The 23,075-nt window shown below is 51.1% G+C and overlaps 1 protein-coding gene across 1 annotated transcript in view; it reads left to right on the top strand.

Annotated features, from left to right (window-relative positions):
• The first annotated feature begins 3,175 nt into the window (after positions 1–3,175).
• Positions 3,176–23,075, top strand: part of TMEM64 (transmembrane protein 64) — a 43,241-nt gene continuing 23,341 nt past the window's right edge. The window contains exon 1 of the mRNA XM_069731590.1: positions 3,176–3,945. Coding sequence (XP_069587691.1) covers positions 3,304–3,945 — 642 coding nt within the window. The 5' untranslated portion in view covers positions 3,176–3,303. The remainder of the gene's footprint in view (positions 3,946–23,075) is intronic.

The raw sequence follows: 23,075 nt of genomic DNA, 5'->3' as shown, positions 1-23,075 counted from the left end.
AAAGAATCACAGGCCGGCGTATCCTCACAAATGGTGACTATTATCTTTGATTATCTGGCTATAAAAAAGCAGGGTGAGGCTTCTTATCTCACACTTACCCTAATGAAGACGCTCCCATAGCGTCGATACTCGTTGGGTTTCTTTACCCCCCAGCACTAGCACCTTACTTTTTTCTGCTGCATCTATGTTTGGCCCTACCCTGACCCCTTGGATTTCGGACTGTGGCACTTGTTTCGCTCCCAGGCTTTGTTGATAACCTCTACTATCCTACAATTTCCATCCTTGTGTGGTAATACCTGGTAGATATGCCTGGGCTGTGGGACTTATGTTCAACCCTCATTCCTTGATATAATTTATATGATATCTATGGAATATAGTTGATGGTAGATGGGCATTTATTATTGCACATACATTCATGCATATCTTCTCTTCTATGGTATACCTGGGATTATTGGGGGCGTAACCTGTGTCCAAAACTTTATTTGTTTGGGGCTATTGGTTTTTGATGCCTGTATAGTATAGCTGGTAGCAGATGAATATGTACTGTTTTATTTGCACATGTGTATTATTTTACATTTGACATACTTTAAATTGTCAGGTGCTTGAGGTATTTGTTTCCATTTGCCTGGGGGGGGGGGGTACATGTAGCTTATCAGCTATGTGTTTGCCTTTTGGTTTTTAAATGTTTTTAAATGTACGGTATGTCTTACCCTGCTGTTTTAACTAATAAAGTTATTTTTTGATGGTTGATCCCATTGATATGCATATCTTTTCTTCTGTTTGATTTCAATTGTTCTCTATATATGCATATGGTTGATCCCTGACTAAAATTGTTTTTGTGGTGCCCGCTATTCTTTACATATACTTAAAAGAAGTAGCATGTCACTTCTTTTTTGCGGATCTGCAGCGTTTTTTGTACCCATTCCAATATAGAAATCCGCAGGGGTAAAAAACGCAGTAAATCTGGTAAAAAATCTGCAGTAAATGTCCAGCAAATCCACACAAAAATCGCGTCAAATCCGCACCTGCGTTTTCTGCTAAGAGATGCAGAATCCTCCGCACCAAAAATTCCTAAGCCTAATCCGCAACGTGTGCACATAGCCTTAGCCTTTTCTTAGCTTGCTTGTGCTGCTTTTTTTCTTTTTCGTGAGAGTTATGAGAGAGATTAGCCGTTAGTCCGGTTTAGTTTTTATTCTCTATATTTGCAGCTCTGCTGCATTTTCTATATAATAGAGCTTAGCAAATGTAATTTGGGGCTTTAGGGCAATGTTACAGATGTGTGTGGTGTGGATCTACTCTGTGATCTAACAAGACCTGAAGGCACAGGTTACCTATAAACGATGGCTGTGCCATTAGAGGTAATAATTACCTGCACAGGTGCTCATTATTAGTACAAGTGCTGATGATGATGACGACGTGTCTTGGTCACGTGACACACGGCAGGTAGATCATTATCAGTCGTATTTTAGCGAGTAGTCAGAATTTCTTAGTTAGGCCACATTCACACTTTCAGTATTTTACCTCAGTATTTATAGCCAATGCCAGGAGTGGGTGATAAATGCAGAAGTGGTGCATATGTTTCTATTATACTTTTCCTCTGATTGTTCCTCTCCTGGTTCTGGCTTACAGATACTGAGGTAAAAAAACCTCACCAAATACTGAATGTAGCCATCCCCATAGCTGATGGCACAAAGTCTCGCTGCATGTGCCAATAAAGTCCACAAACTGAAAGATGTGGGGATTTCATAGGAAAACACAGAGGAGCAACATGTTCTTCTGTCCCTGGGGCTCACAGATCATGGCCTTCTCCTATAAATCGCCCGTTACCTCACATGGAGTCCAGCAGGTAAGGACTGGGGCTGAAATTCATCCCTGGCATTTGAGATCACACAGGCCTATGGCAGATGGGCTATATTACTAATATTACCCTGGATGGAGGAAAGCAAGATTTACCACAAGACCAATATTTCTAATGATACCAAGGTCACAACTCTTAGCAGTATGGGTGTCTTCAGTGGCGTAACTTGAAACTCATGGGCCTCGATGCGAAAGCTCCAACGGGGCCCCCAAATATCTTAAATCTGTAATAGCAATAGTCTTTTTCTATAGGCCAAAGGGACTTTTAGGGCCCCCTAGGCTCCAGGGCCCCTGTTGTAGTTACGCCCCTGGGTGTCTTGAGAACACCGATTCTGTGGACAGTGTAGCAGACAATGAGGCCTATGACCAGACAGGCCCTTCTGGCATTTGCCAGTCCGGCCCTGGAGTCCAGGATATCTGGAACTCTCGAGTGTCGGGGCTGGCGATTGGCGGCAGCGTTCTGTATAACTGGCTGTACAGTCTCACAAGCCATGTAGGCTTGATTGGGGAGAGGGGAGTCAGCAGCCGGCAGACGCTTCTGTCACTTCTCCCTCCCCAAGAACCAATAGCCTGAGAGTTGAGGCCACTTCATACGGTGCAGGTTCCGGCTGTGTTCTACAGCCGGCACCTATGTGTACCCGCCATGATGGCAGCAGCAGTGTAATCTTGTAGATGCTGCTGTTAATTGTGGCTGCGTCATTTAGGAGGCTGGAAATGAGGGAACGTTTCCCTTCCAACCACATTAGCGGAGGCACGGCTCTGACCGCGGGGTCCCACCGGAGGCGCCTGCCGCGGCGGCACACCTGTGTCACGGGAGCTCGCTGGGTTTACCATACACTGCACTATTACAGGGAGGTATCAAGTCATCCCAGATTCATGCGTCCAAGAAGGTAAAATGGAAAGAAATATTTATGAAAAATAGTAAATAAGATCTAAAATATAAAACAACTGTCCAAAAATGTAAGAAGAAGAGGGGCCTGATGTGTGGAAGGGGCACCTGCAGGACCAGCGTCAGAACCACCTCTGAGCCTGAGATCAGGGACTGAGGACTTGGGACTATGTGGGCGCTGAGGACTTACTGAGGGGCAGGAGGTTCGTGCGCATGTGCAGAGCAACCTGCGCTCTGAGCGTAGTGAGCAGAGACCACACTGAGGGACAGATCAGCAACATCTGTATGTTGTGGGCGGGGCATGTTGATGGGCGTGGCCACACGGCCCCGCCTTCCCATAGCCACTCACAAAGCAGAGAGGCGGGGATTTGGAGTTGTAGAACCGCCCAGCAGCCAATCAGCAGCACTCGGAGGGCGGAGCTTCTCGTGGCGGTGTCAGAGTCGCAGAGCTGCGGGAGCCGCGACATCTGCGCCCGTGTTGTTGTGAGTGTGCACAGCGCGATGTGCCGGAGCCGGGCGGCCGGGAGCTCGGCCCCGCTGATGTCCGCCGCCGCGCTATGGGACTGATCGGCAGGATGTCGGGCTCCGCGCTGCAGTTCCTCGGCCGCCAGACCCTGGGCCGCTGGATGCACGGCCGGGAGGACGCTCTGCTCGCCGGCTCCTCCGAGCTGGGAGACGATGCGCGGCCGCTCATGCACGCTGCCCCGCCACACGAGGGCGCCGCCGCCGGGGATCCGTGGAGCTGCCCGGGGATGTGCTGGTGCCGGAGCCTGGTGCTGCTGTGCGCGGTGGGCGCCCTGTGCTGCGCCTCCCTGGCGCTGGCCCGCCACTACCTGAAGGACCTGCTGCTGTGGGTGGAGAGCCTGGACAGCCTGGTCGGCGTGCTGCTCTTCATCGTGGGCTTCATCCTGGTGTCGCTGCCCTGCGTCTGGGGCTACATCGTGCTCAACGTGGCGGCCGGCTACCTGTACGGCCTGGTGCTGGGGATCGGGCTGGTCATCGTCGGGGTGCTCATCGGCACCTTCATCGCCCACCTGCTCTGCAAGAAGCTGCTCACCCACTGGGTGCTGGCGAAGATCGAGAGCAGCCAGAGGCTGGGAGCCGTCATCAGGGTGGTGGAGGGCGGCAGCGGGCTCAAAGTCGTGGCCCTGGCCCGGCTCACCCCCATCCCCTTCGGCCTCCAGAATGCGGTGTTCTCGGTAAGTGGTGGGACTACAACTCCCAGCAGTGCTGGCTGGGTGGGTGACGGTGCTTTCACATCATCTGCTGCTGTAGCACTACAACTCCCAGCGTGCTGGGCTCTACTAAACTTCCACAACTCAAGGAGGAACTTTCTGGTAGATTTCCTCTCTGCGGGGGGATGGAGGGGACATTGTCCAGGTCTTACCCTTGTCCTCACACATCTGTGTATGGAGGGCTGCGGGGTCCTGAGGATGGGAGATAAAGGTCCCCGATCACTACAATGGGGGTCTCCCTGCATGACTAGGATCATACAGTGCCCAGCGCCTGTTACCAGTGACCCCGCAGACTGCCCAGCGCCTGTTACCAGTGACCCCGCAGACTGCCCAGCGCCTGTTAGCAGTGGCCCCGCAGACTGCCCAGCGCCTGTTAGCAGTGGCCCCGCAGACTGCCCAGCGCCTGTTAGCAGTGGCCCCGCAGACTGCCCAGCGCCTGTTAGCAGTGGCCCCGCAGACTGCCCAGCGCCTGTTAGCAGTGGCCCCGCAGACTGCCCAGCGCCTGTTAGCAGTGGCCCCGCAGACTGCCCAGCGCCTGTTAGCAGTGGCCCCGCAGACTGCCCAGCGCCTGTTAGCAGTGGCCCCGCAGACTGCCCAGCGCCTGTTAGCAGTGGCCCCGCAGACTGCCCAGCGCCTGTTAGCAGTGGCCCCGCAGACTGCCCAGCGCCTGTTAGCAGTGACCCCGCAGACTGCCCAGCGCCTGTTACCAGTGACCCCGCAGACTGCCCAGCGCCTGTTACCAGTGACCCCGCAGACTGCCCAGCGCCTGTTAGCAGTGACCCCGCAGACTGCCCAGCGCCTGTTAGCAGTGGCCCCGCAGACTGCCCAGCGCCTGTTAGCAGTGGCCCCGCAGACTGCCCAGCGCCTGTTAGCAGTGGCCCCGCAGACTGCCCAGCGCCTGTTAGCAGTGGCCCCGCAGACTGCCCAGCGCCTGTTAGCAGTGGCCCCGCAGACTGCCCAGCGCCTGTTAGCAGTGGCCCCGCAGACTGCCCAGCGCCTGTTAGCAGTGGCCCCGCAGACTGCCCAGCGCCTGTTAGCAGTGGCCCCGCAGACTGCCCAGCGCCTGTTAGCAGTGGCCCCGCAGACTGCCCAGCGCCTGTTAGCAGTGGCCCCGCAGACTGCCCAGCGCCTGTTAGCAGTGGCCCCGCAGACTGCCCAGCGCCTGTTAGCAGTGGCCCCGCAGACTGCCCAGCGCCTGTTAGCAGTGGCCCCGCAGACTGCCCAGCGCCTGTTAGCAGTGGCCCCGCAGACTGCCCAGCGCCTGTTAGCAGTGGCCCCGCAGACTGCCCAGCGCCTGTTAGCAGTGGCCCCGCAGACTGCCCAGCGCCTGTTAGCAGTGGCCCCGCAGACTGCCCAGCGCCTGTTAGCAGTGGCCCCGCAGACTGCCCAGCGCCTGTTAGCAGTGGCCCCGCAGACTGCCCAGCGCCTGTTAGCAGTGGCCCCGCAGACTGCCCAGCGCCTGTTAGCAGTGGCCCCGCAGACTGCCCAGCGCCTGTTAGCAGTGGCCCCGCAGACTGCCCAGCGCCTGTTAGCAGTGGCCCCGCAGACTGCCCAGCGCCTGTTAGCAGTGGCCCCGCAGACTGCCCAGCGCCTGTTAGCAGTGGCCCCGCAGACTGCCCAGCGCCTGTTAGCAGTGGCCCCGCAGACTGCCCAGCGCCTGTTAGCAGTGGCCCCGCAGACTGCCCAGCGCCTGTTAGCAGTGGCCCCGCAGACTGCCCAGCGCCTGTTAGCAGTGGCCCCGCAGACTGCCCAGCGCCTGTTAGCAGTGGCCCCGCAGACTGCCCAGCGCCTGTTAGCAGTGGCCCCGCAGACTGCCCAGCGCCTGTTAGCAGTGGCCCCGCAGACTGCCCAGCGCCTGTTAGCAGTGGCCCCGCAGACTGCCCAGCGCCTGTTAGCAGTGGCCCCGCAGACTGCCCAGCGCCTGTTAGCAGTGGCCCCGCAGACTGCCCAGCGCCTGTTAGCAGTGGCCCCGCAGACTGCCCAGCGCCTGTTAGCAGTGGCCCCGCAGACTGCCCAGCGCCTGTTAGCAGTGGCCCCGCAGACTGCCCAGCGCCTGTTAGCAGTGGCCCCGCAGACTGCCCAGCGCCTGTTAGCAGTGGCCCCGCAGACTGCCCAGCGCCTGTTAGCAGTGGCCCCGCAGACTGCCCAGCGCCTGTTAGCAGTGGCCCCGCAGACTGCCCAGCGCCTGTTAGCAGTGGCCCCGCAGACTGCCCAGCGCCTGTTAGCAGTGGCCCCGCAGACTGCCCAGCGCCTGTTAGCAGTGGCCCCGCAGACTGCCCAGCGCCTGTTAGCAGTGGCCCCGCAGACTGCCCAGCGCCTGTTAGCAGTGGCCCCGCAGACTGCCCAGCGCCTGTTAGCAGTGGCCCCGCAGACTGCCCAGCGCCTGTTAGCAGTGGCCCCGCAGACTGCCCAGCGCCTGTTAGCAGTGGCCCCGCAGACTGCCCAGCGCCTGTTAGCAGTGGCCCCGCAGACTGCCCAGCGCCTGTTAGCAGTGGCCCCGCAGACTGCCCAGCGCCTGTTAGCAGTGGCCCCGCAGACTGCCCAGCGCCTGTTAGCAGTGGCCCCGCAGACTGCCCAGCGCCTGTTAGCAGTGGCCCCGCAGACTGCCCAGCGCCTGTTAGCAGTGGCCCCGCAGACTGCCCAGCGCCTGTTAGCAGTGGCCCCGCAGACTGCCCAGCGCCTGTTAGCAGTGGCCCCGCAGACTGCCCAGCGCCTGTTAGCAGTGGCCCCGCAGACTGCCCAGCGCCTGTTAGCAGTGGCCCCGCAGACTGCCCAGCGCCTGTTAGCAGTGGCCCCGCAGACTGCCCAGCGCCTGTTAGCAGTGGCCCCGCAGACTGCCCAGCGCCTGTTAGCAGTGGCCCCGCAGACTGCCCAGCGCCTGTTAGCAGTGGCCCCGCAGACTGCCCAGCGCCTGTTAGCAGTGGCCCCGCAGACTGCCCAGCGCCTGTTAGCAGTGGCCCCGCAGACTGCCCAGCGCCTGTTAGCAGTGGCCCCGCAGACTGCCCAGCGCCTGTTAGCAGTGGCCCCGCAGACTGCCCAGCGCCTGTTAGCAGTGGCCCCGCAGACTGCCCAGCGCCTGTTAGCAGTGGCCCCGCAGACTGCCCAGCGCCTGTTAGCAGTGGCCCCGCAGACTGCCCAGCGCCTGTTAGCAGTGGCCCCGCAGACTGCCCAGCGCCTGTTAGCAGTGGCCCCGCAGACTGCCCAGCGCCTGTTAGCAGTGGCCCCGCAGACTGCCCAGCGCCTGTTAGCAGTGGCCCCGCAGACTGCCCAGCGCCTGTTAGCAGTGGCCCCGCAGACTGCCCAGCGCCTGTTAGCAGTGGCCCCGCAGACTGCCCAGCGCCTGTTAGCAGTGGCCCCGCAGACTGCCCAGCGCCTGTTAGCAGTGGCCCCGCAGACTGCCCAGCGCCTGTTAGCAGTGGCCCCGCAGACTGCCCAGCGCCTGTTAGCAGTGGCCCCGCAGACTGCCCAGCGCCTGTTAGCAGTGGCCCCGCAGACTGCCCAGCGCCTGTTAGCAGTGGCCCCGCAGACTGCCCAGCGCCTGTTAGCAGTGGCCCCGCAGACTGCCCAGCGCCTGTTAGCAGTGGCCCCGCAGACTGCCCAGCGCCTGTTAGCAGTGGCCCCGCAGACTGCCCAGCGCCTGTTAGCAGTGGCCCCGCAGACTGCCCAGCGCCTGTTAGCAGTGGCCCCGCAGACTGCCCAGCGCCTGTTAGCAGTGGCCCCGCAGACTGCCCAGCGCCTGTTAGCAGTGACCCCGCAGACTGCCCAGCGCCTGTTAGCAGTGGCCCCGCAGACTGCCCAGCGCCTGTTAGCAGTGGCCCCGCAGACTGCCCAGCGCCTGTTAGCAGTGGCCCCGCAGACTGCCCAGCGCCTGTTAGCAGTGGCCCCGCAGACTGCCCAGCGCCTGTTAGCAGTGGCCCCGCAGACTGCCCAGCGCCTGTTAGCAGTGGCCCCGCAGACTGCCCAGCGCCTGTTAGCAGTGACCCCGCAGACTGCCCAGCGCCTGTTACCAGTGACCCCGCAGACTGCCCAGCGCCTGTTAGCAGTGGCCCCGCAGACTGCCCAGCGCCTGTTAGCAGTGGCCCCGCAGACTGCCCAGCGCCTGTTAGCAGTGGCCCCGCAGACTGCCCAGCGCCTGTTAGCAGTGGCCCCGCAGACTGCCCAGCGCCTGTTAGCAGTGGCCCCGCAGACTGCCCAGCGCCTGTTAGCAGTGGCCCCGCAGACTGCCCAGCGCCTGTTAGCAGTGGCCCCGCAGACTGCCCAGCGCCTGTTAGCAGTGGCCCCGCAGACTGCCCAGCGCCTGTTAGCAGTGGCCCCGCAGACTGCCCAGCGCCTGTTAGCAGTGACCCCGCAGACTGCCCAGCGCCTGTTACCAGTGACCCCGCAGACTGCCCAGCGCCTGTTACCAGTGACCCCGCAGACTGCCCAGCGCCTGTTAGCAGTGACCCCGCAGACTGCCCAGCGCCTGTTAGCAGTGACCCTGTAGAGCTGCACCTGTCACCATTGATCCATCCCAATCTGCAGTGTAGGGGGCTCAGGACCCCCATCCTTGTGATCATGGAGGGATCAGGGAAGGTGATGAGTAACCACCGGTGTAACCCATGACCGCTTAGTGGTGGTCTATAGAAGACCTCTTCTAGGAGACTCTGATCGTAGCCCTCCGTGTCTGTGATCAGATATCTCTCAGCCTTCTCCCCACTTCTCGGCTGCCGATATGGAACCAATAATGGCTCCCCCCATCGGGTCGGACCCCGACTCCCCCCATGGGGTGAGACCCCGGCTCCCCAGTGACCGCGCTTAGTCCGCTTCCTTCAGTCATCGCACAGTAACCTCACAGCTCTCTTCCCTACACGAAGTTCTCCCATACTTCTTTGGGGGCAGAGCTCTTCCTGTTCCCTTCTCTGGGGGCCGCTCTGCTGTTTGCTGTACACACTTTTATCCTTTTTTCTTCTAAAGAGATTTTGGAAAACCGGTGCAAAAATTGTAGTGTAATCTGCTCCAACCTAGGCAGCGTCCAATCAGAAGCCTCCAGGGAGTAAAAACTCTTCCAAAACCACATCAGGAAAAGAGTTCCCCCCTCCATAGCATCATCAAAGCATCATCTCCTGGGGTCATTTCCCAGGAACATCTCGTTGTGAAGGAGGCGGACAGCGAGCACGTGTCACATGTAGGGTCCCAGAACATCGGGAAGTCTGGGCTGATCTGTAGGTGGATTATAGGATATTACGAGCTGTGATGAGCGGTCGGTCCGTGATCTGTGACCGCTCTGCGGATTCGCTGCAGACTAGACGACGCGTGGTGTTAAGCTGTCATTGATCCGCTGGGTGGTAGGATGGTAACGCAGCGCCTGCATCTGTGTGAGACTCCTAGACCCTTACACTCTTGGGGTTTGTTCACATGGAGCAGCTTTGCCTTTGGCAGTTTCAGAAGTGTCAGCGGCTCTTCTACACATCAAGCTTTGGTCCATGCACCTACAACTGATTAACATTTCTGCAGGTGCCACTCATCTGTCTGCAGGTGCATGGATTTCTGCAACCCACATCTTGATGTGTGGACGAGTCGCCGACATTACTGCAACATATAAGCCTTGTGCCAACTCAAGTGAACCTGTCCTTATTTTTTTTTTTTTCCCTATGAAATCAAAGTAAAAGCAAATTATCAAAAAAAAAGAAAAAGCTGCATATCAATCTAAATGTTACTGGAACTCTCCTATTTTTCATACTGTTCACTTAAGTGGTTCGTTATCAGCATTCTGTCAGCACTATAGGTGCTGGAACTTCCCTTCCCCTCACTTACCTTGCATAAAAATTCTTGGTGCACAATATTCTATTTCTTCTATTTTTAGTCATGTTTTTTGCCTCTTTTATGCCCAAAGCTTAGAGATCACCCAGCTACAGTACCTGTCCAGAGCTCCTCAGATGTCTGTGGTGCTGCCTGTCCTGTACAGAGCTCCTCAGGTGTCTGCGGTGCTGTCCGTCCTGTACAGAGCTCCTCAGGTGTCTGCGCATCAGTGCTGCTCGTTCTGTACAGAGCTCCTCTGGTGTCTGCGCATCAGTGCTGCTCGTCCTGTCCAGAGCTCCTCAGGTGTCTGCGTGCCGATGCTGCTCGTCCTGTCCAGAGCACCTCTGGTGTCTGCGTGCCGGTGCTGCTCGTCCTGTCCAGAGCTCCTCAGGTGTGTGCGTGCCGATGCTGCTCGTCCTGTCCAGAGCTCCTCAGGTGTCTGCGTGCCGGTGCTGCTCGTCCTGTCCAGAGCTCCTCAGGTGTCTGCGTGCCGATGCTGCTCGTCCTGTCCAGAGCTCCTCAGGTGTCTGCGTGCCGGTGCTGCTCGTCCTGTCCAGAGCTCCTCAGGTGTGTGCGTGCCGGTGCTGCTCGTCCTGTCCAGAGCTCCTCAGGTGTCTGCGTGCCGATGCTGCTCGTCCTGTCCAGAGCTCCTCAGGTGTCTGCGTGCCGATGCTGCTCGTCCTGTCCAGAGCTCCTCAGGTGTCTGCGTGCCGGTGCTGCTCGTCCTGTCCAGAGCTCCTCAGGTGTGTGCGTGCCGATGCTGCTCGTCCTGTCCAGAGCTCCTCAGGTGTCTGCGTGCCGATGCTGCTCGTCCTGTCCAGAGCTCCTCAGGTGTCTGCGTGCCGGTGCTGCTCGTCCTGTCCAGAGCTCCTCAGGTGTCTGCGTGCCGGTGCTGCTCGTCCTGTCCAGAGCTCCTCAGGTGTCTGCGTGCCGGTGCTGCTCGTCCTGTCCAGAGCTCCTCAGGTGTGTGCGTGCCGGTGCTGCTCGTCCTGTTACAGAGCTCCTCAGGTGTCTGCGTGCCGGTGCTGCTCGTCCTGTCCAGAGCTCCTCAGGTGTCTGCGTGCCGGTGCTGCTCGTCCTGTCCAGAGCTCCTCAGGTGTCTGCGTGCCGGTGCTGCTCGTCCTGTCCAGAGCTCCTCAGGTGTCTGCGTGTCGGTGCTGCTCGTCCTGTCCAGAGCTCCTCAGGTGTCTGCGTGCCGGTGCTGCTCGTCCTGTCCAGAGCTCCTCAGGTGTCTGCGTGCCGGTGCTGCTCGTCCTGTCCAGAGCTCCTCAGGTGTCTGCGTGCCGGTGCTGCTCGTCCTGTCCAGAGCTCCTCAGGTGTGTGCGTGCCGATGCTGCTCGTCCGGACAGCGGTGATTTACGGCTGCTCCACATTCCAGGCGTTTGCTGCGCCCCAGAGCTGCACACACATGAACGCAGATGTTTCAGGAGAGTATTTTAGCAGCTGCCGGTTTTTTTTTCTTTTTAATCTTTAAAAAAAAAAACCCCATTCTCCTAGGAATTACATTTTTAGGTAATTTTATACTTATGATGATTCAATTTATTCCAGAATAACACCAGTAATGTCGGTTAATAAGCCTGAATATTTCGAGCTGCTCTCCAGCGTTTTTTCCTTATCTCCATCGCTGAAGTGGCGCTTGTAATCTAAGGTCCCTGCCCCATGTCTTGTATGTACCCGCTGCCCTCTACGCCATCTTGTGACCGCAGCTTCTGATTGGCTGGATGTCAGAAGTTGGCACAAGCTGTCAGTCTATGGGAGCCAGGAGGAGTCCCTCATGTGCTGTAGGTCACTTCTCAGTGCCAGCCCATGTCTAGTGAAGGTCGCTTTATTCAACCAAAAACACGGCAAAAAATTAAAATGTTTGTTGGGTTTCTTGCAGCGTTTTTCACTGACAGAATTGACATGCTGCAGATTCCATAAACACATGACCGGAATATTCGGATAGGTGCTATCATAAATCGATGTGGTAAAATGTAAGCTGCGTTGTGATTGGATGGGTGATGAAGACCGTTTTCCTTTTGGTCGCTCTCTTGATAAATCTGCCCCAAGGTGAATGTCCACATGGACTGTAAAGTGGCGTGCTTGTAGCCGATGTGACACCCCTGATGTGAGGGGGTGCCATATGTGGTGAGTTCATAGCTACTGAAACCTCTGATAAAATGGCCCCCGGGACCCCCCGTTCTCATGGAGTACCTGGGAGCTTTTCCCGGCATATGTAACAAACAGTTCTGACACTTTAGGCCTCATCATTTGCACTTTTTTTTTATTAAAGGTGTTGTCCAGGTTTGGCATGAAAGTCTGCGCCATCTTCATGTGACTTGCAGACTTGTGAACCCGCACAGCGTGCGCACCGCATACTGTCAGGATCCTCCTGTACCAGCGGCACGAGCAGGAAACTGTATGACCGTTGGATGCTCTTTGCATACTTGCTGTCATGTGCCGACCAGACGTGCGCAGCCTCGCTCAATTCACTTTGTTTTACGGTGTATTGTAGACTTTTTTTTTTACATGCCAAATTCTGTAAAATGTTGCGTGCACAAACAAAAATGCTCTATTTTTTTTCTTAAATTTTTATTTACAACTTTTTTTTTTTTTTTTTATAGAGCAAATTGTCCTACAGTGCAGCTATCGCTTGTCAGGGGTTTGGAATGTTTCTTAATGCACTTTTGTATTTATTCACAGAAGCAGCGACATGTTAGCGCCGGCAGTTCAAAGGTTACAAGATGCTGGTTAATTAGGATTTAGTATTTTGTAATGAATGGAAAAAGTTAGACAGCGACTGATCCATTTCTGTGGCCTCTGCTGTTTATATAGCAGAATAACACCATCAACATCCAATCAAAAGCTGGAGGGATAAGCTTCTGCCGGGCACCTGTCGGAGGTCTATCACCCATGAAAACCAAGGATGGGCATGATGGGTTTTAACATGCCCAGTCATTCTTTCCTCCAATACGAGAGACATGTTGTGCTGGTCCTGTGGAAATCGACAGTGTTGGCGACATTCATCTTGTGTGTATGGGAATATATAGTATTGGCGCTGGTGGGAGTATAGATTGAGAGTGAGGGTACGTTCATATGGGGGGGATCCACTGTGCTGATTTTCTTTCCAGATTTGCTAGCGGAAAACTTGCTGTATATTACAGTACCAGCAAAATGGTCTCAAGTTTTAACAAATCCTACCCAAACCCTGAGCAAAAAAAATCCCAACGGAAATTAGTTTGAGTGATTAGCAGATTTTTTGCATAATTTCCACATTGAGTTCAAAGAGGAATTTAAATTCCACAACCGCCAAATCCAGAACTGAAAAAAGATGACACTTTCTGCAAAGTTCTATCACTAAAGCCAAACCTTCCAACTCCTCATCTTCCCTGACTCCCGACTCCACAGCACTGCCTCACTTCTGAGCATGTACCATATTTTTTTGGACTATAAGACGCACCCCAAATTTTCAGGAGGAAAATGGGGGGAAAAAATGTCAAATGGGGGTCCATCTTAGTCTGAATTCAGCCTGTGGGGCAGCGGCAGCTCTATGTGCTGCGTGGGGGGCTCCACCGGCATTTTATCAAAGCACGGAAGCCCCCCAGCTCCGTGGCTGCGACGTGGAGGCCTCCGGAAAGATTGCTGCTGGTGGCTTCTGGAAATGCTCAGATTCCGATCTCTGTAAGGAGATCTCGGGACGATATTTCGTTGCCGAGATTTGAATCTGAGCATTCGCCGTTTCCGCTGGCCATCTTTATGGAGGCCACTGCGACGCAGCAATGGAGCTGCGGGGGCTTCCGAGTTTTGACGAAATGCCGGCGGAGCCCCCTGCACAGCATAGCGCCCCGCTGCCGCCACACCACAGGGCCCCGACACCACTGCGCCACAGAGCACAGCTACAGCCGCACCAGCTGCATCGGGACCTCCGGAACTAACGCAAGGATTTGTAAGTATATTGCGACCATAAGATACACCCCTCATTTCCCCCCCCAAATTTTTTGGGAAAAAAATTGAGTTTTATGGTCCGAAAAATACGGTACATAAAATGCAGCACTGATTTATCTCTTCTACGACCCCACAGCACGGCCTCACTACTCGGCATGTACATAAAGTGCAGCACAGATTCATCTCACCTACGACCACACAGCACGGCCTCACTACTGAGCATGTACATAAAGTGCAGCACACATTCATCTCTTCTACGACCCCACAGCACGGCCTCACTACTGAGCATGTACATAAAGTGCAGCACAGATTCATCTCTTCTATGACCCCACAGCACGGCCTCACTACTGAGCATGTACATAAAGTGCAGCACACATTCATCTCTTCTATGACCCCACAGCACGGCCTCACTACTGAGCATGTACATAAAGTGCAGCACACATTCATCTCTTCTACGACCCCACAGCACGGCCTCACTACTGAGCATGTACATAAAGTGCAGCACACATTCATCTCTTCTATGACCCCACAGCACTGGTCACTACTGAGCATGTGCATAAAGTGCAGCACTGATTCATCTCACCTAAAAGCCGAGATCCTTAGACCAGGAGCAGAACAGACATGTATAGGACATTTCATAACTTATCCAAACAATTGTGAAAACATTTACAGCACATCCTGCACTGAACTACTATATTTTTTAGGAGTTGGTCCATTTTATACCTACTTCACCAAAATGGACACGAATTCCGACTCCACAGCCCTTGTAGCAAACCTGCTGCCATATAGTCTTCCACATTCATGAGCTCTATATAACCCCGCCCCAACATGGATCGTCTGTTTACTGCCTATGCACAGTGTACACACCGAAAGCTGCGCATCAGTGGTGTGGGTGGGATTATATATCGCTCAGCATTCTGAGATTTAACACAGCAAAACGGGCTGTAGTGCTTGCCTGCTCAGGTCTCAGAACTAATGCACTCTCAGGATGCCACAAACCCATGTAATAAATATGGAGGCAACATAGGTGCAAAAACTGATAAGCCAACCACTCACAGCCTACCAATTCATGGACGGGGTGATTGCTTGGTATTAGATTGCACAAAGTGGCTTGTAGAGCGCCGGTCACACAGGTAATGCAGTGTCTGCCTTGCAGCCTATTAGTGATGCCCACACTATTAGATTAGTCATGCTGTTCAGCACTATATAAGTGCATCCCATGAGGACAGACACCCTAGTTTACAAGGCCAAAAATGATGGGCTTGGCTGCACCCTGAAAAATAACGTGCAAAAAAATGCCATTTTAAGGCTAAGCAATCGCCTCCTCCATGAATTGGTAGGCTGTGGGCGGTTGTATCATCGGTATTTTGCACCTGTGTTGCCGCCATCTTTATTACATGGGTTTTCTGCATCCTAATTTCAGCATTCAAACTAGAAAGTCTGCAGCAGATAAAACGGATTTATATTAGAACTGCAGCAAGTAGCCCAGAAAGTGATACATCGCTAGAATCAGGGTCTCTACCCCTACATCATGCTGCTCTCAGATGAGGCGAGCAAACGCGTGGTCATAGATTCCTTTTAAATTAAGATGTTGTCGATCAGTGAACTTTTGACAGGTTGTCATTTATATGCCATACATGTGGTTTCATCCCCTTGTACCCACACCTGTCTAGAGAGCGTGCCCCTGTTGTGCACTGTCAGTAATGGAGAGGACGCCACCCAACTAGCGCAGCTCTCCATTAATTTCTATGGAATATGCAACTCTCTGGGTTTTTTTTTTTTTGTTTTTTTTTTCCTCTGCTGACCTTTCATTATCAGTTGCATTTGTTTAATATGCGGTTTCTCACATATTAGATGACAAGCTCCTTCCCGAACATAAAACCATATACTTGATATTTTCCCTAAGCCTAGTCAGTGACTGGCATCAATCAGATGTTAAGGGGTTGTATCAGATTAAGAACACATGGCTGCTTCCTTGCAGAGACGGACCTACGTCTTTCCCAGTCCCATACAACCCTTATAAAAACCGACACCATGCAGCAGCAGCAGTTACATAATTGGTGGCAAAATAATTCTAATTAATGGGTTATTCCCATCTTTGTAAAGCCGGTATTGTTGGATAGTCCTTGTAAATACAAGCAATTTTGCAATTTACTGATTTTTAAAATTTTCAGCTGATCTTGAGATATTACCAATTTTCTATTGTTGACAGCTCATCGTCTAGGAGACCGACCACCGCTGCTCGAGAGCAGAACTTGCACAGTGCTTACCAGCTTTGCTCTATTGGGCTCGTAAGCACTGTTTTGAAGCTGGCCAGGATTGCTGGAGACGTTGTTACCTATTTGTCCCAGTCGGCTTTACAGCAGTGCTTACAAGCTAAAGAGGAGTGGTGGTCGGTCTCCTTGGCAATGAGTTTCAAAAAAAAAAATTAAAGTATTAATATCTCAAGAATGGCTGCAAATTTTCATGAACTGTAAATTATATAATTGCTTGTCTTTACAAGCAGTATAGGACAACATCGATCTATAAACATGAGCCAACCCTTCAAGTTCAATAAATTGTTTTATTTTTGCATCTCCCTTTAAATATCCATTTAAATGGTGATTTAAGCATTGTTCCCATATCGGCCCATCTCAAGATCACAGCCCTGTCGGCAATGGGGAGGAGGAGACCTCACACGTGCAGCTCTCTCCATTCACTTCTATGGTAGCTCTGAAAATTGGCAAGTGTGTATGCTTAGCAATAATATTGACCGTATTGATGGAAAAATAAGTTCTGGCTCTTAAAGAGAATCTGTCACCAGGTGTTTGCTACTCGACTGGGAGCAGCACGATGTGGGGACAGAGACCCTGATTCCAGCAATGTGTCACTTACTGGGCTGCCTGTTGTAGTTTTGATAAAATCACTGTTTTATCTGATTCACATCTACCAGTTCTGTGAATGCTGAGCCCTGTATAACCCCGCCCACACCACTGATTGGCAGCTTCCTGTGTACACTGTGCATAGGCAGAAAGCTGCCACTCTGTAAGCAAGTTTTAGTCCTCTATTGATAATATGCTGCTAATAAAACAATGATTTATTTTATTTTTTCACAAAAATGAATCTACTCATATAAGAGATGACAAGTTGGTGCATATACATTTCTTCGGAGAGGGGAAACTATAGGTAGGGACAGTCTACTACATGTTCTCCATAGAACTTTATAATGTTGGGAATGATCAGTCCAGGAAGAGAAAGCAATAATCTCTGATGATAAGATCAGTGGCAGCCCATCGATCAGCTGTCATCACACTGTGTAGAGGCCGCTGCTGGGTCCTGCAGATCGAGCTCTATTGAACAGCACCGGCTGGTGAATGGAGTTGTGGTCCAGTTTGTCCTTATATCTGGGAGTTAATAATGGCTGATTGGTTGGGGTGTTGGTCTGCAACCGATCTTATATCGATGATCTATAGATGACTGGCCTGGTGCGTCGTCATGGTAGTGGTGAAACAAACGTGATGTCGTGCCAGGCCGGCTAGTCACAAGAGCCGTGGACGCCACCAGGTGAGAGCCGGTGCTCCATCTCCTGTCCAGTGGCCACAGACCACCGTCATGGCTGACGGAATGGGATGTGTGAATAAATTCCCACCAATTCTAAAAGTAAGGATGGTTCATCCGAACCCAGCATGCATATTTACGGGGAAGACAGGAGGGCTCGCTATCAACGAGGGTTCAGCTGATGGCCTAAAGGTGACCGTACACTTTACATAAGTTCACACGAGCGGATAAAAAAAAAATCATCTGATTTTCATCCGTTCATCTGTATAGAGTCCGTTATATGGCAGTTATTAAAATTTGAGAGAACAAACTGCTACCTATGATAAAGAATCACAATGGGTCCATAAAACTCAAATTCTATATTATTTAGCCATATGGGATAGGGTTTTTTTTCTGCATCCATAAGCTTGAATAGGCGAGTCTCATCTGAAATTCGGCGAAGACTTGTACATGCTGCAGTGTGACTTTTTCTCCGCTTGACGTTCGTTCCATCAGAGAGAAAAAAAAAAAGGGGGTAATCTGCACAGCCTTAAAGACATTGGTTGGAGTGCTGTCGGGTTTTTTTGTGTGTGGACGTAGCCTTGATCAGAGAAAATGGTTTTAATAACAGCCGGGCACTGGTGACTCCTTTCGGACCTGTCCCCGCTCTACAATATTTGTGTCAGGCGGTGGAGAAGCCGGCGCGGTCCAGAGAACACTTCTTGTCATCCATGGCTCATTTAGACACCATGTTTTGACAGAAATGTGTCGGCAAATCAGATTTTTTTTTTTTTTTGTAATAATGAAGTTTGTGGGTATTTCATTCTGCGGTGGAGCCAGTAACCTGTCAGAGCCCCTAGGAAAGGCCAGTGGCGCTTCTTAAGACTGCCTTATTATCTTTGAAAGTGTAAGCTGTAATCTTCTTACTACTATGAGGTGACTTACACTGAGGTCATGTGTCGTTATCTCCGATCAGAGCGATCCTCGCTTTGTCTATTATCAGATTACAGGATGGCCGTGTCATTACTTATGGACTTTCATTTTCCCGCTTCTGCTACCATTGTGCTCGGTATTGAGGTTACTGCCATGTGGAAATGAGCGTTTCCGATTCCTTCCATCTCTTTTGGCAATCAGAGGAGCCAGTCATTAGAATATATATGTTATTGTGAACAGAGGTGCATGAGGCCACTGTTGTACACTTGTACCTTTTCCTTTTTGTACACCTTTCCTTTTATACAATGGTTTTGGGTTTTTGTTTTTTTCGTTTTTTTACATCTGTGCTCACTTGTGATCATACTCTGTGTGTATGTGTATATACTGTATGTATGTGTGTATATATATATATATATATATATATATATATATATATATATATATATATATATATATGTATATATGTATATATATATAGTGTATATATAGTATATATATATATATATATATATATATATATATATATATATATATATATATATATATATATATATATATATATATATAATGTATATGTATTTTTATAACTAGATGGTAGCCGAATTCTAACGCATCAGGTATTCTAGAAAATGTATGTAGTTTTATTTATGAAGATTTAAGAAAAATGCAATGAATCCACAGGATTTGGTCGCGCCCGGCTGGCCGATCAGCGAAGCGTGGTTCAAATCCCACACCAATTTGCCGCCAGACTGCGCCTGTAGCTGATTGGTCGTGGCCGGCCAGGCGTGACCAATCAGTGAAGCCAGGAACGGCTCCAGGTTTTTGAGGGCCCCGGGCGAAAGTCTCAGTGGGCCCCCTTCTTTAACACATACCACAATTCATGATGCATAGATATAGCGGAGAAATATAGCACCGCCCACGTAGTATATAACAGCCCACGTAGCATATAGCACAGCCACATAGTATATTGCACAGCCCACGTAGTATATAGCACAGCCATGTAGTATATAACAGCCCACGTAGAATATAGCACAGCCACGCAGCATATAACACTGGCCACGCAGCATATAACAACACTGTGGGCACCATATCCCTGTTAAAAAAAAAAAAAAGAATGAAAATAAAAAAAGTTATATACTCACCCTCCGGCGTCCAGCGAAGCTGGCCCTATGCTCGCGATGCGGCCGCCAGCTTCCTTTCCCAGCGATGCATTGTGAAATTACCCAGATGACTTAGTGGTCTCGCGAGACCGCTACATCATCATCTCGCAAGACCGCAATGCATGGCCCGGAGCATCGCGATAAGCGGGAAAGGCGCCGGAAAGGTGAGTATATGATTTTTTTTATTTTTTTTTTCTTATTTTTAACATTAGAACTTTTTGCTATTGATGTAAAAATAGGCAGCATGAATAGTAAAAAGTTGGTCACACAGGGTTAATAGCGTTAATGGACTGCGTTACACCATGACATAGCGCGGTGTAACGCAGCCATTAACCCTGTGTGAGTGACTGTGCCCGTCGCTGATTGGTCGCGGACACCAATAAGCGACCGGGACTTCCGTGACAGACAGACGGAAGTGCCCCTTATATATATATTATATTATATTAGTGAGGAAGTCCCTAGTAGAATACTGGAGAGGAGTTGTCACCCAGGATGTTGGCCTCAGTGATATGAACCTGGAAAAGTGCTGAAAGGGGATAGTGGGCCATGTTAAGGGCTGTGTTTTTGTGACCCGCTGAAGAGTGGGTGGGAGGCTGTTCACCATATCTCCACCCCAGGATGTGGTCCAGAAGCTAAACGTGGAGCCTTTGGGCTCATTCAGTGTGTGTGTGTGTATATACCTGCAATACATCTCAATTGCTATTTCATATATCAATAGTACAGAAAAAGGAGCAACTTTGTAACATATCTTATCATCAAAATCTGCTTCTTTCTCCTAGACTGATCATTCATTCTCTAAATTTTCAATATACGGGTAAAATTTGTCTCCATAGAATACAGATTTGCCCATTACTGTAATAGATGGCAGTTGATGCTTATAAAGTTCTATGGAGAACTGTAAGGCAATGTTCACACATTGCATTTTTTTTTTTTTTTTCTGCAGGAAAAGCCGCTTTGTCAGTAAGAAACTTTCTGCAGAAAATCAGGTTTTTGCTGTGTTTTGTCATGCTATATTTGTCTCTTGTACATGCCGATTGCTTAACCCCCTTAAAAGTGTATAGCGACCCCAGAGTCGGATTTTCTCCGGGGTCTCGGCTGCCGGGGGTAGTCGAGACCCCAGAGAACATGATTTTGGTTGGTTTTTACTGACCCCGAGGTTGCGATCAGTTATTATCCGTATAACGGCGACTGCAAAAAAAGTCCGATTTGCTATTTAAATTCTCTCCTCTGATGTGATCGCACATCAGAGGAGAGAGAAATGGGGTCCCCCGATTCCTCCTCCCCGATACTTACTGGTGTCCCTGGGTCCTCCTGCTTCCTCCCCCCTTGGCTGCTGACTTCTTCTGGTAAGAAAATGGCGGGCACATGTACAGTGCGCCTGCCGAGATCTGCTGGCCTGCACCCAGCAGCAATAGGAGATTTTTTTTCCTATTGGTTCATTTTGATCATTGTGATGGACCCGATCACAGTAATCAAAATAAAAAAAAAATAATAAATGAACCCCCTTTATCACCCCTTTGGATATGGAAATATAATGAAATAAAAAAATTATATTTTTGTGACCAGCTGCTTCGGGACCAGCTGCTTCGAAAGCATCACCAAACCGCGCGCCATACGGCGCGCGAATTTTTGCCTGTAGGACATTATTGCAAGAGAGCTTGGCTGAGTAGATTACACAAGAAGGAAAACACACAGCAAGTCAGCAGGATCTAGGAGCAACATGGCAGATGTGACAACCTACATGGTGAGCTGCAGCATGTGCTACATGTTCACAGATCGACCAGAAGAAGAATCCAATTTCACCTGTCAGAAGTGTAGACTAGTGGCCCTTTTAGAAGAAAAGGTGCGGGGTCTGGAAGAAAGAATAGCAACTTTGAAACTCATCAAAGAGAATGAAGACTTTCTAGACAGAACAGAAGCATCTCTACTGGTCACAGAAGGTGCAAAAAGTGTCAGAGAACCTCCAAAAGCAGATGAGTGGAAGCATGTGACCAAAAGAAGCAAGAAGACCATGGAGAAATCACCAACCACACAACTGAAGAACCGATATCAAATCTTTGTAGAGGATGAAGATGGCACACCTAAGAATGAAGCAATACCAGCAAGCAAAAAAGAAAAGGGCACACAGCAACAAGTGACAGCAAAAAGTACAGCCAAGAAGCAACGAAGAGTGGTGGTGGTGGGAGACTCACTACTGAGAGGCACCGAAGCAGCCATCTGCAGACCGGACATAACTGCAAGAGAAGTATGCTGCCTTCCAGGTGCGATGATCAAGGATGTGACCGATAGGATACCAAAGCTCTTCAGCTCCAAGGACGTCCACCCATTTATTCTGATACATGTTGGCACCAACGACACGGCAAGGAAGGACCTACCGACAATCTGCAAGGACTTTGAAGAGTTGGGGAAGAAAGTAAAGGAACTGGATGCACAGGTAGTTTTTTCTTCTATCCTTCCAGTAGACGGGCATGGCACCAGGAGATGGAACAGGATCCTTGATGCAAACAACTGGCTAAGACGATGGTGCAGACAACAAGGATTTGGATTCCTGGACCACGGTGTGAATTACTGGTATGATGGACTCCTCGCCAGAGACGGACTACACCTCAACAAACCTGGGAAACACACATTCGCCAGAAGACTCGCTACACTCATCAGGAGGGCGTTAAACTAGAAGAAGAGGGGACGGGAAGAAAAACATTAGACTCGAACAAAGACGACCCAGGAAAACATACTCAGAAGGGAGGTAAGAACATTTCTAAAACAATCCACAGTGAGGAGATTGGAACAAAACAAAATCCTCTAAACTGCATGCTCGCAAACGCCAGAAGCCTGACAAACAAGATGGAAGAACTAGAAGCAGAAATATCTACAGGTAACTTTGACATAGTGGGAATAACCGAGACATGGTTAGATGAAAGCTATGACTGGGCAGTTAACTTACAGGGTTACAGTCTGTTTAGAAAGGATCGTAAAAATCGGAGAGGAGGAGGGGTTTGTCTCTATGTAAAGTCTTGTCTAAAGTCCACTTTAAGGGAGGATATTAGCGAAGTGAATGAGGATGTCGAGTCCATATGGGTTGAAATTCATGGAGGGAAAAATGGTAACAAAATTCTCATTGGGGTCTGTTACAAACCCCCAAATATAACAGAAAGCATGGAAAGTCTACTTCTAAAGCAGATAGATGAAGCTGCAACCCATAATGAGGTCCTGGTTATGGGGGACTTTAACTATCCGGATATTAACTGGGAAACAGAAACCTGTGAAACCCATAAAGGCAACAGGTTTCTGCTAATAACCAAGAAAAATTATCTTTCACAATTGGTGCAGAATCCAACCAGAGGAGCAGCACTTTTAGACCTAATACTATCTAATAGACCTGACAGAATAACAAATCTGCAGGTGGTTGGGCATTTAGGAAATAGCGACCACAATATTGTGCAGTTTCACCTGTCTTTCACTAGGGGGACTTGTCAGGGAGTCACAAAAACATTGAACTTTAGGAAGGCAAAGTTTGAACAGCTTAGAGATGCCCTTAATCTGGTAGACTGGGACAATATCCTCAGAAATGAGAATACAGATAATAAATGGGAAATGTTTAAGAACATCCTAAATAGGCAGTGTAAGCGGTTTATACCTTGTGGGAATAAAAGGACTAGAAATAGGAAAAACCCAATGTGGCTAAACAAAGAAGTAAGACAGGCAATTAACAGTAAAAAGAAAGCATTTGCACTACTAAAGCAGGATGGCACCATTGAAGCTCTAAAAAACTATAGGGAGAAA

The sequence above is a fragment of the Ranitomeya imitator genome, chromosome 6, assembly GCF_032444005.1.
Source record: "Ranitomeya imitator isolate aRanImi1 chromosome 6, aRanImi1.pri, whole genome shotgun sequence".
Taxonomy (NCBI): Eukaryota; Metazoa; Chordata; class Amphibia; order Anura; family Dendrobatidae; genus Ranitomeya; species Ranitomeya imitator.
Note: the sequence above shows the minus strand (reverse complement) of the source record. Positions and strands in the feature narration are given on the sequence as shown.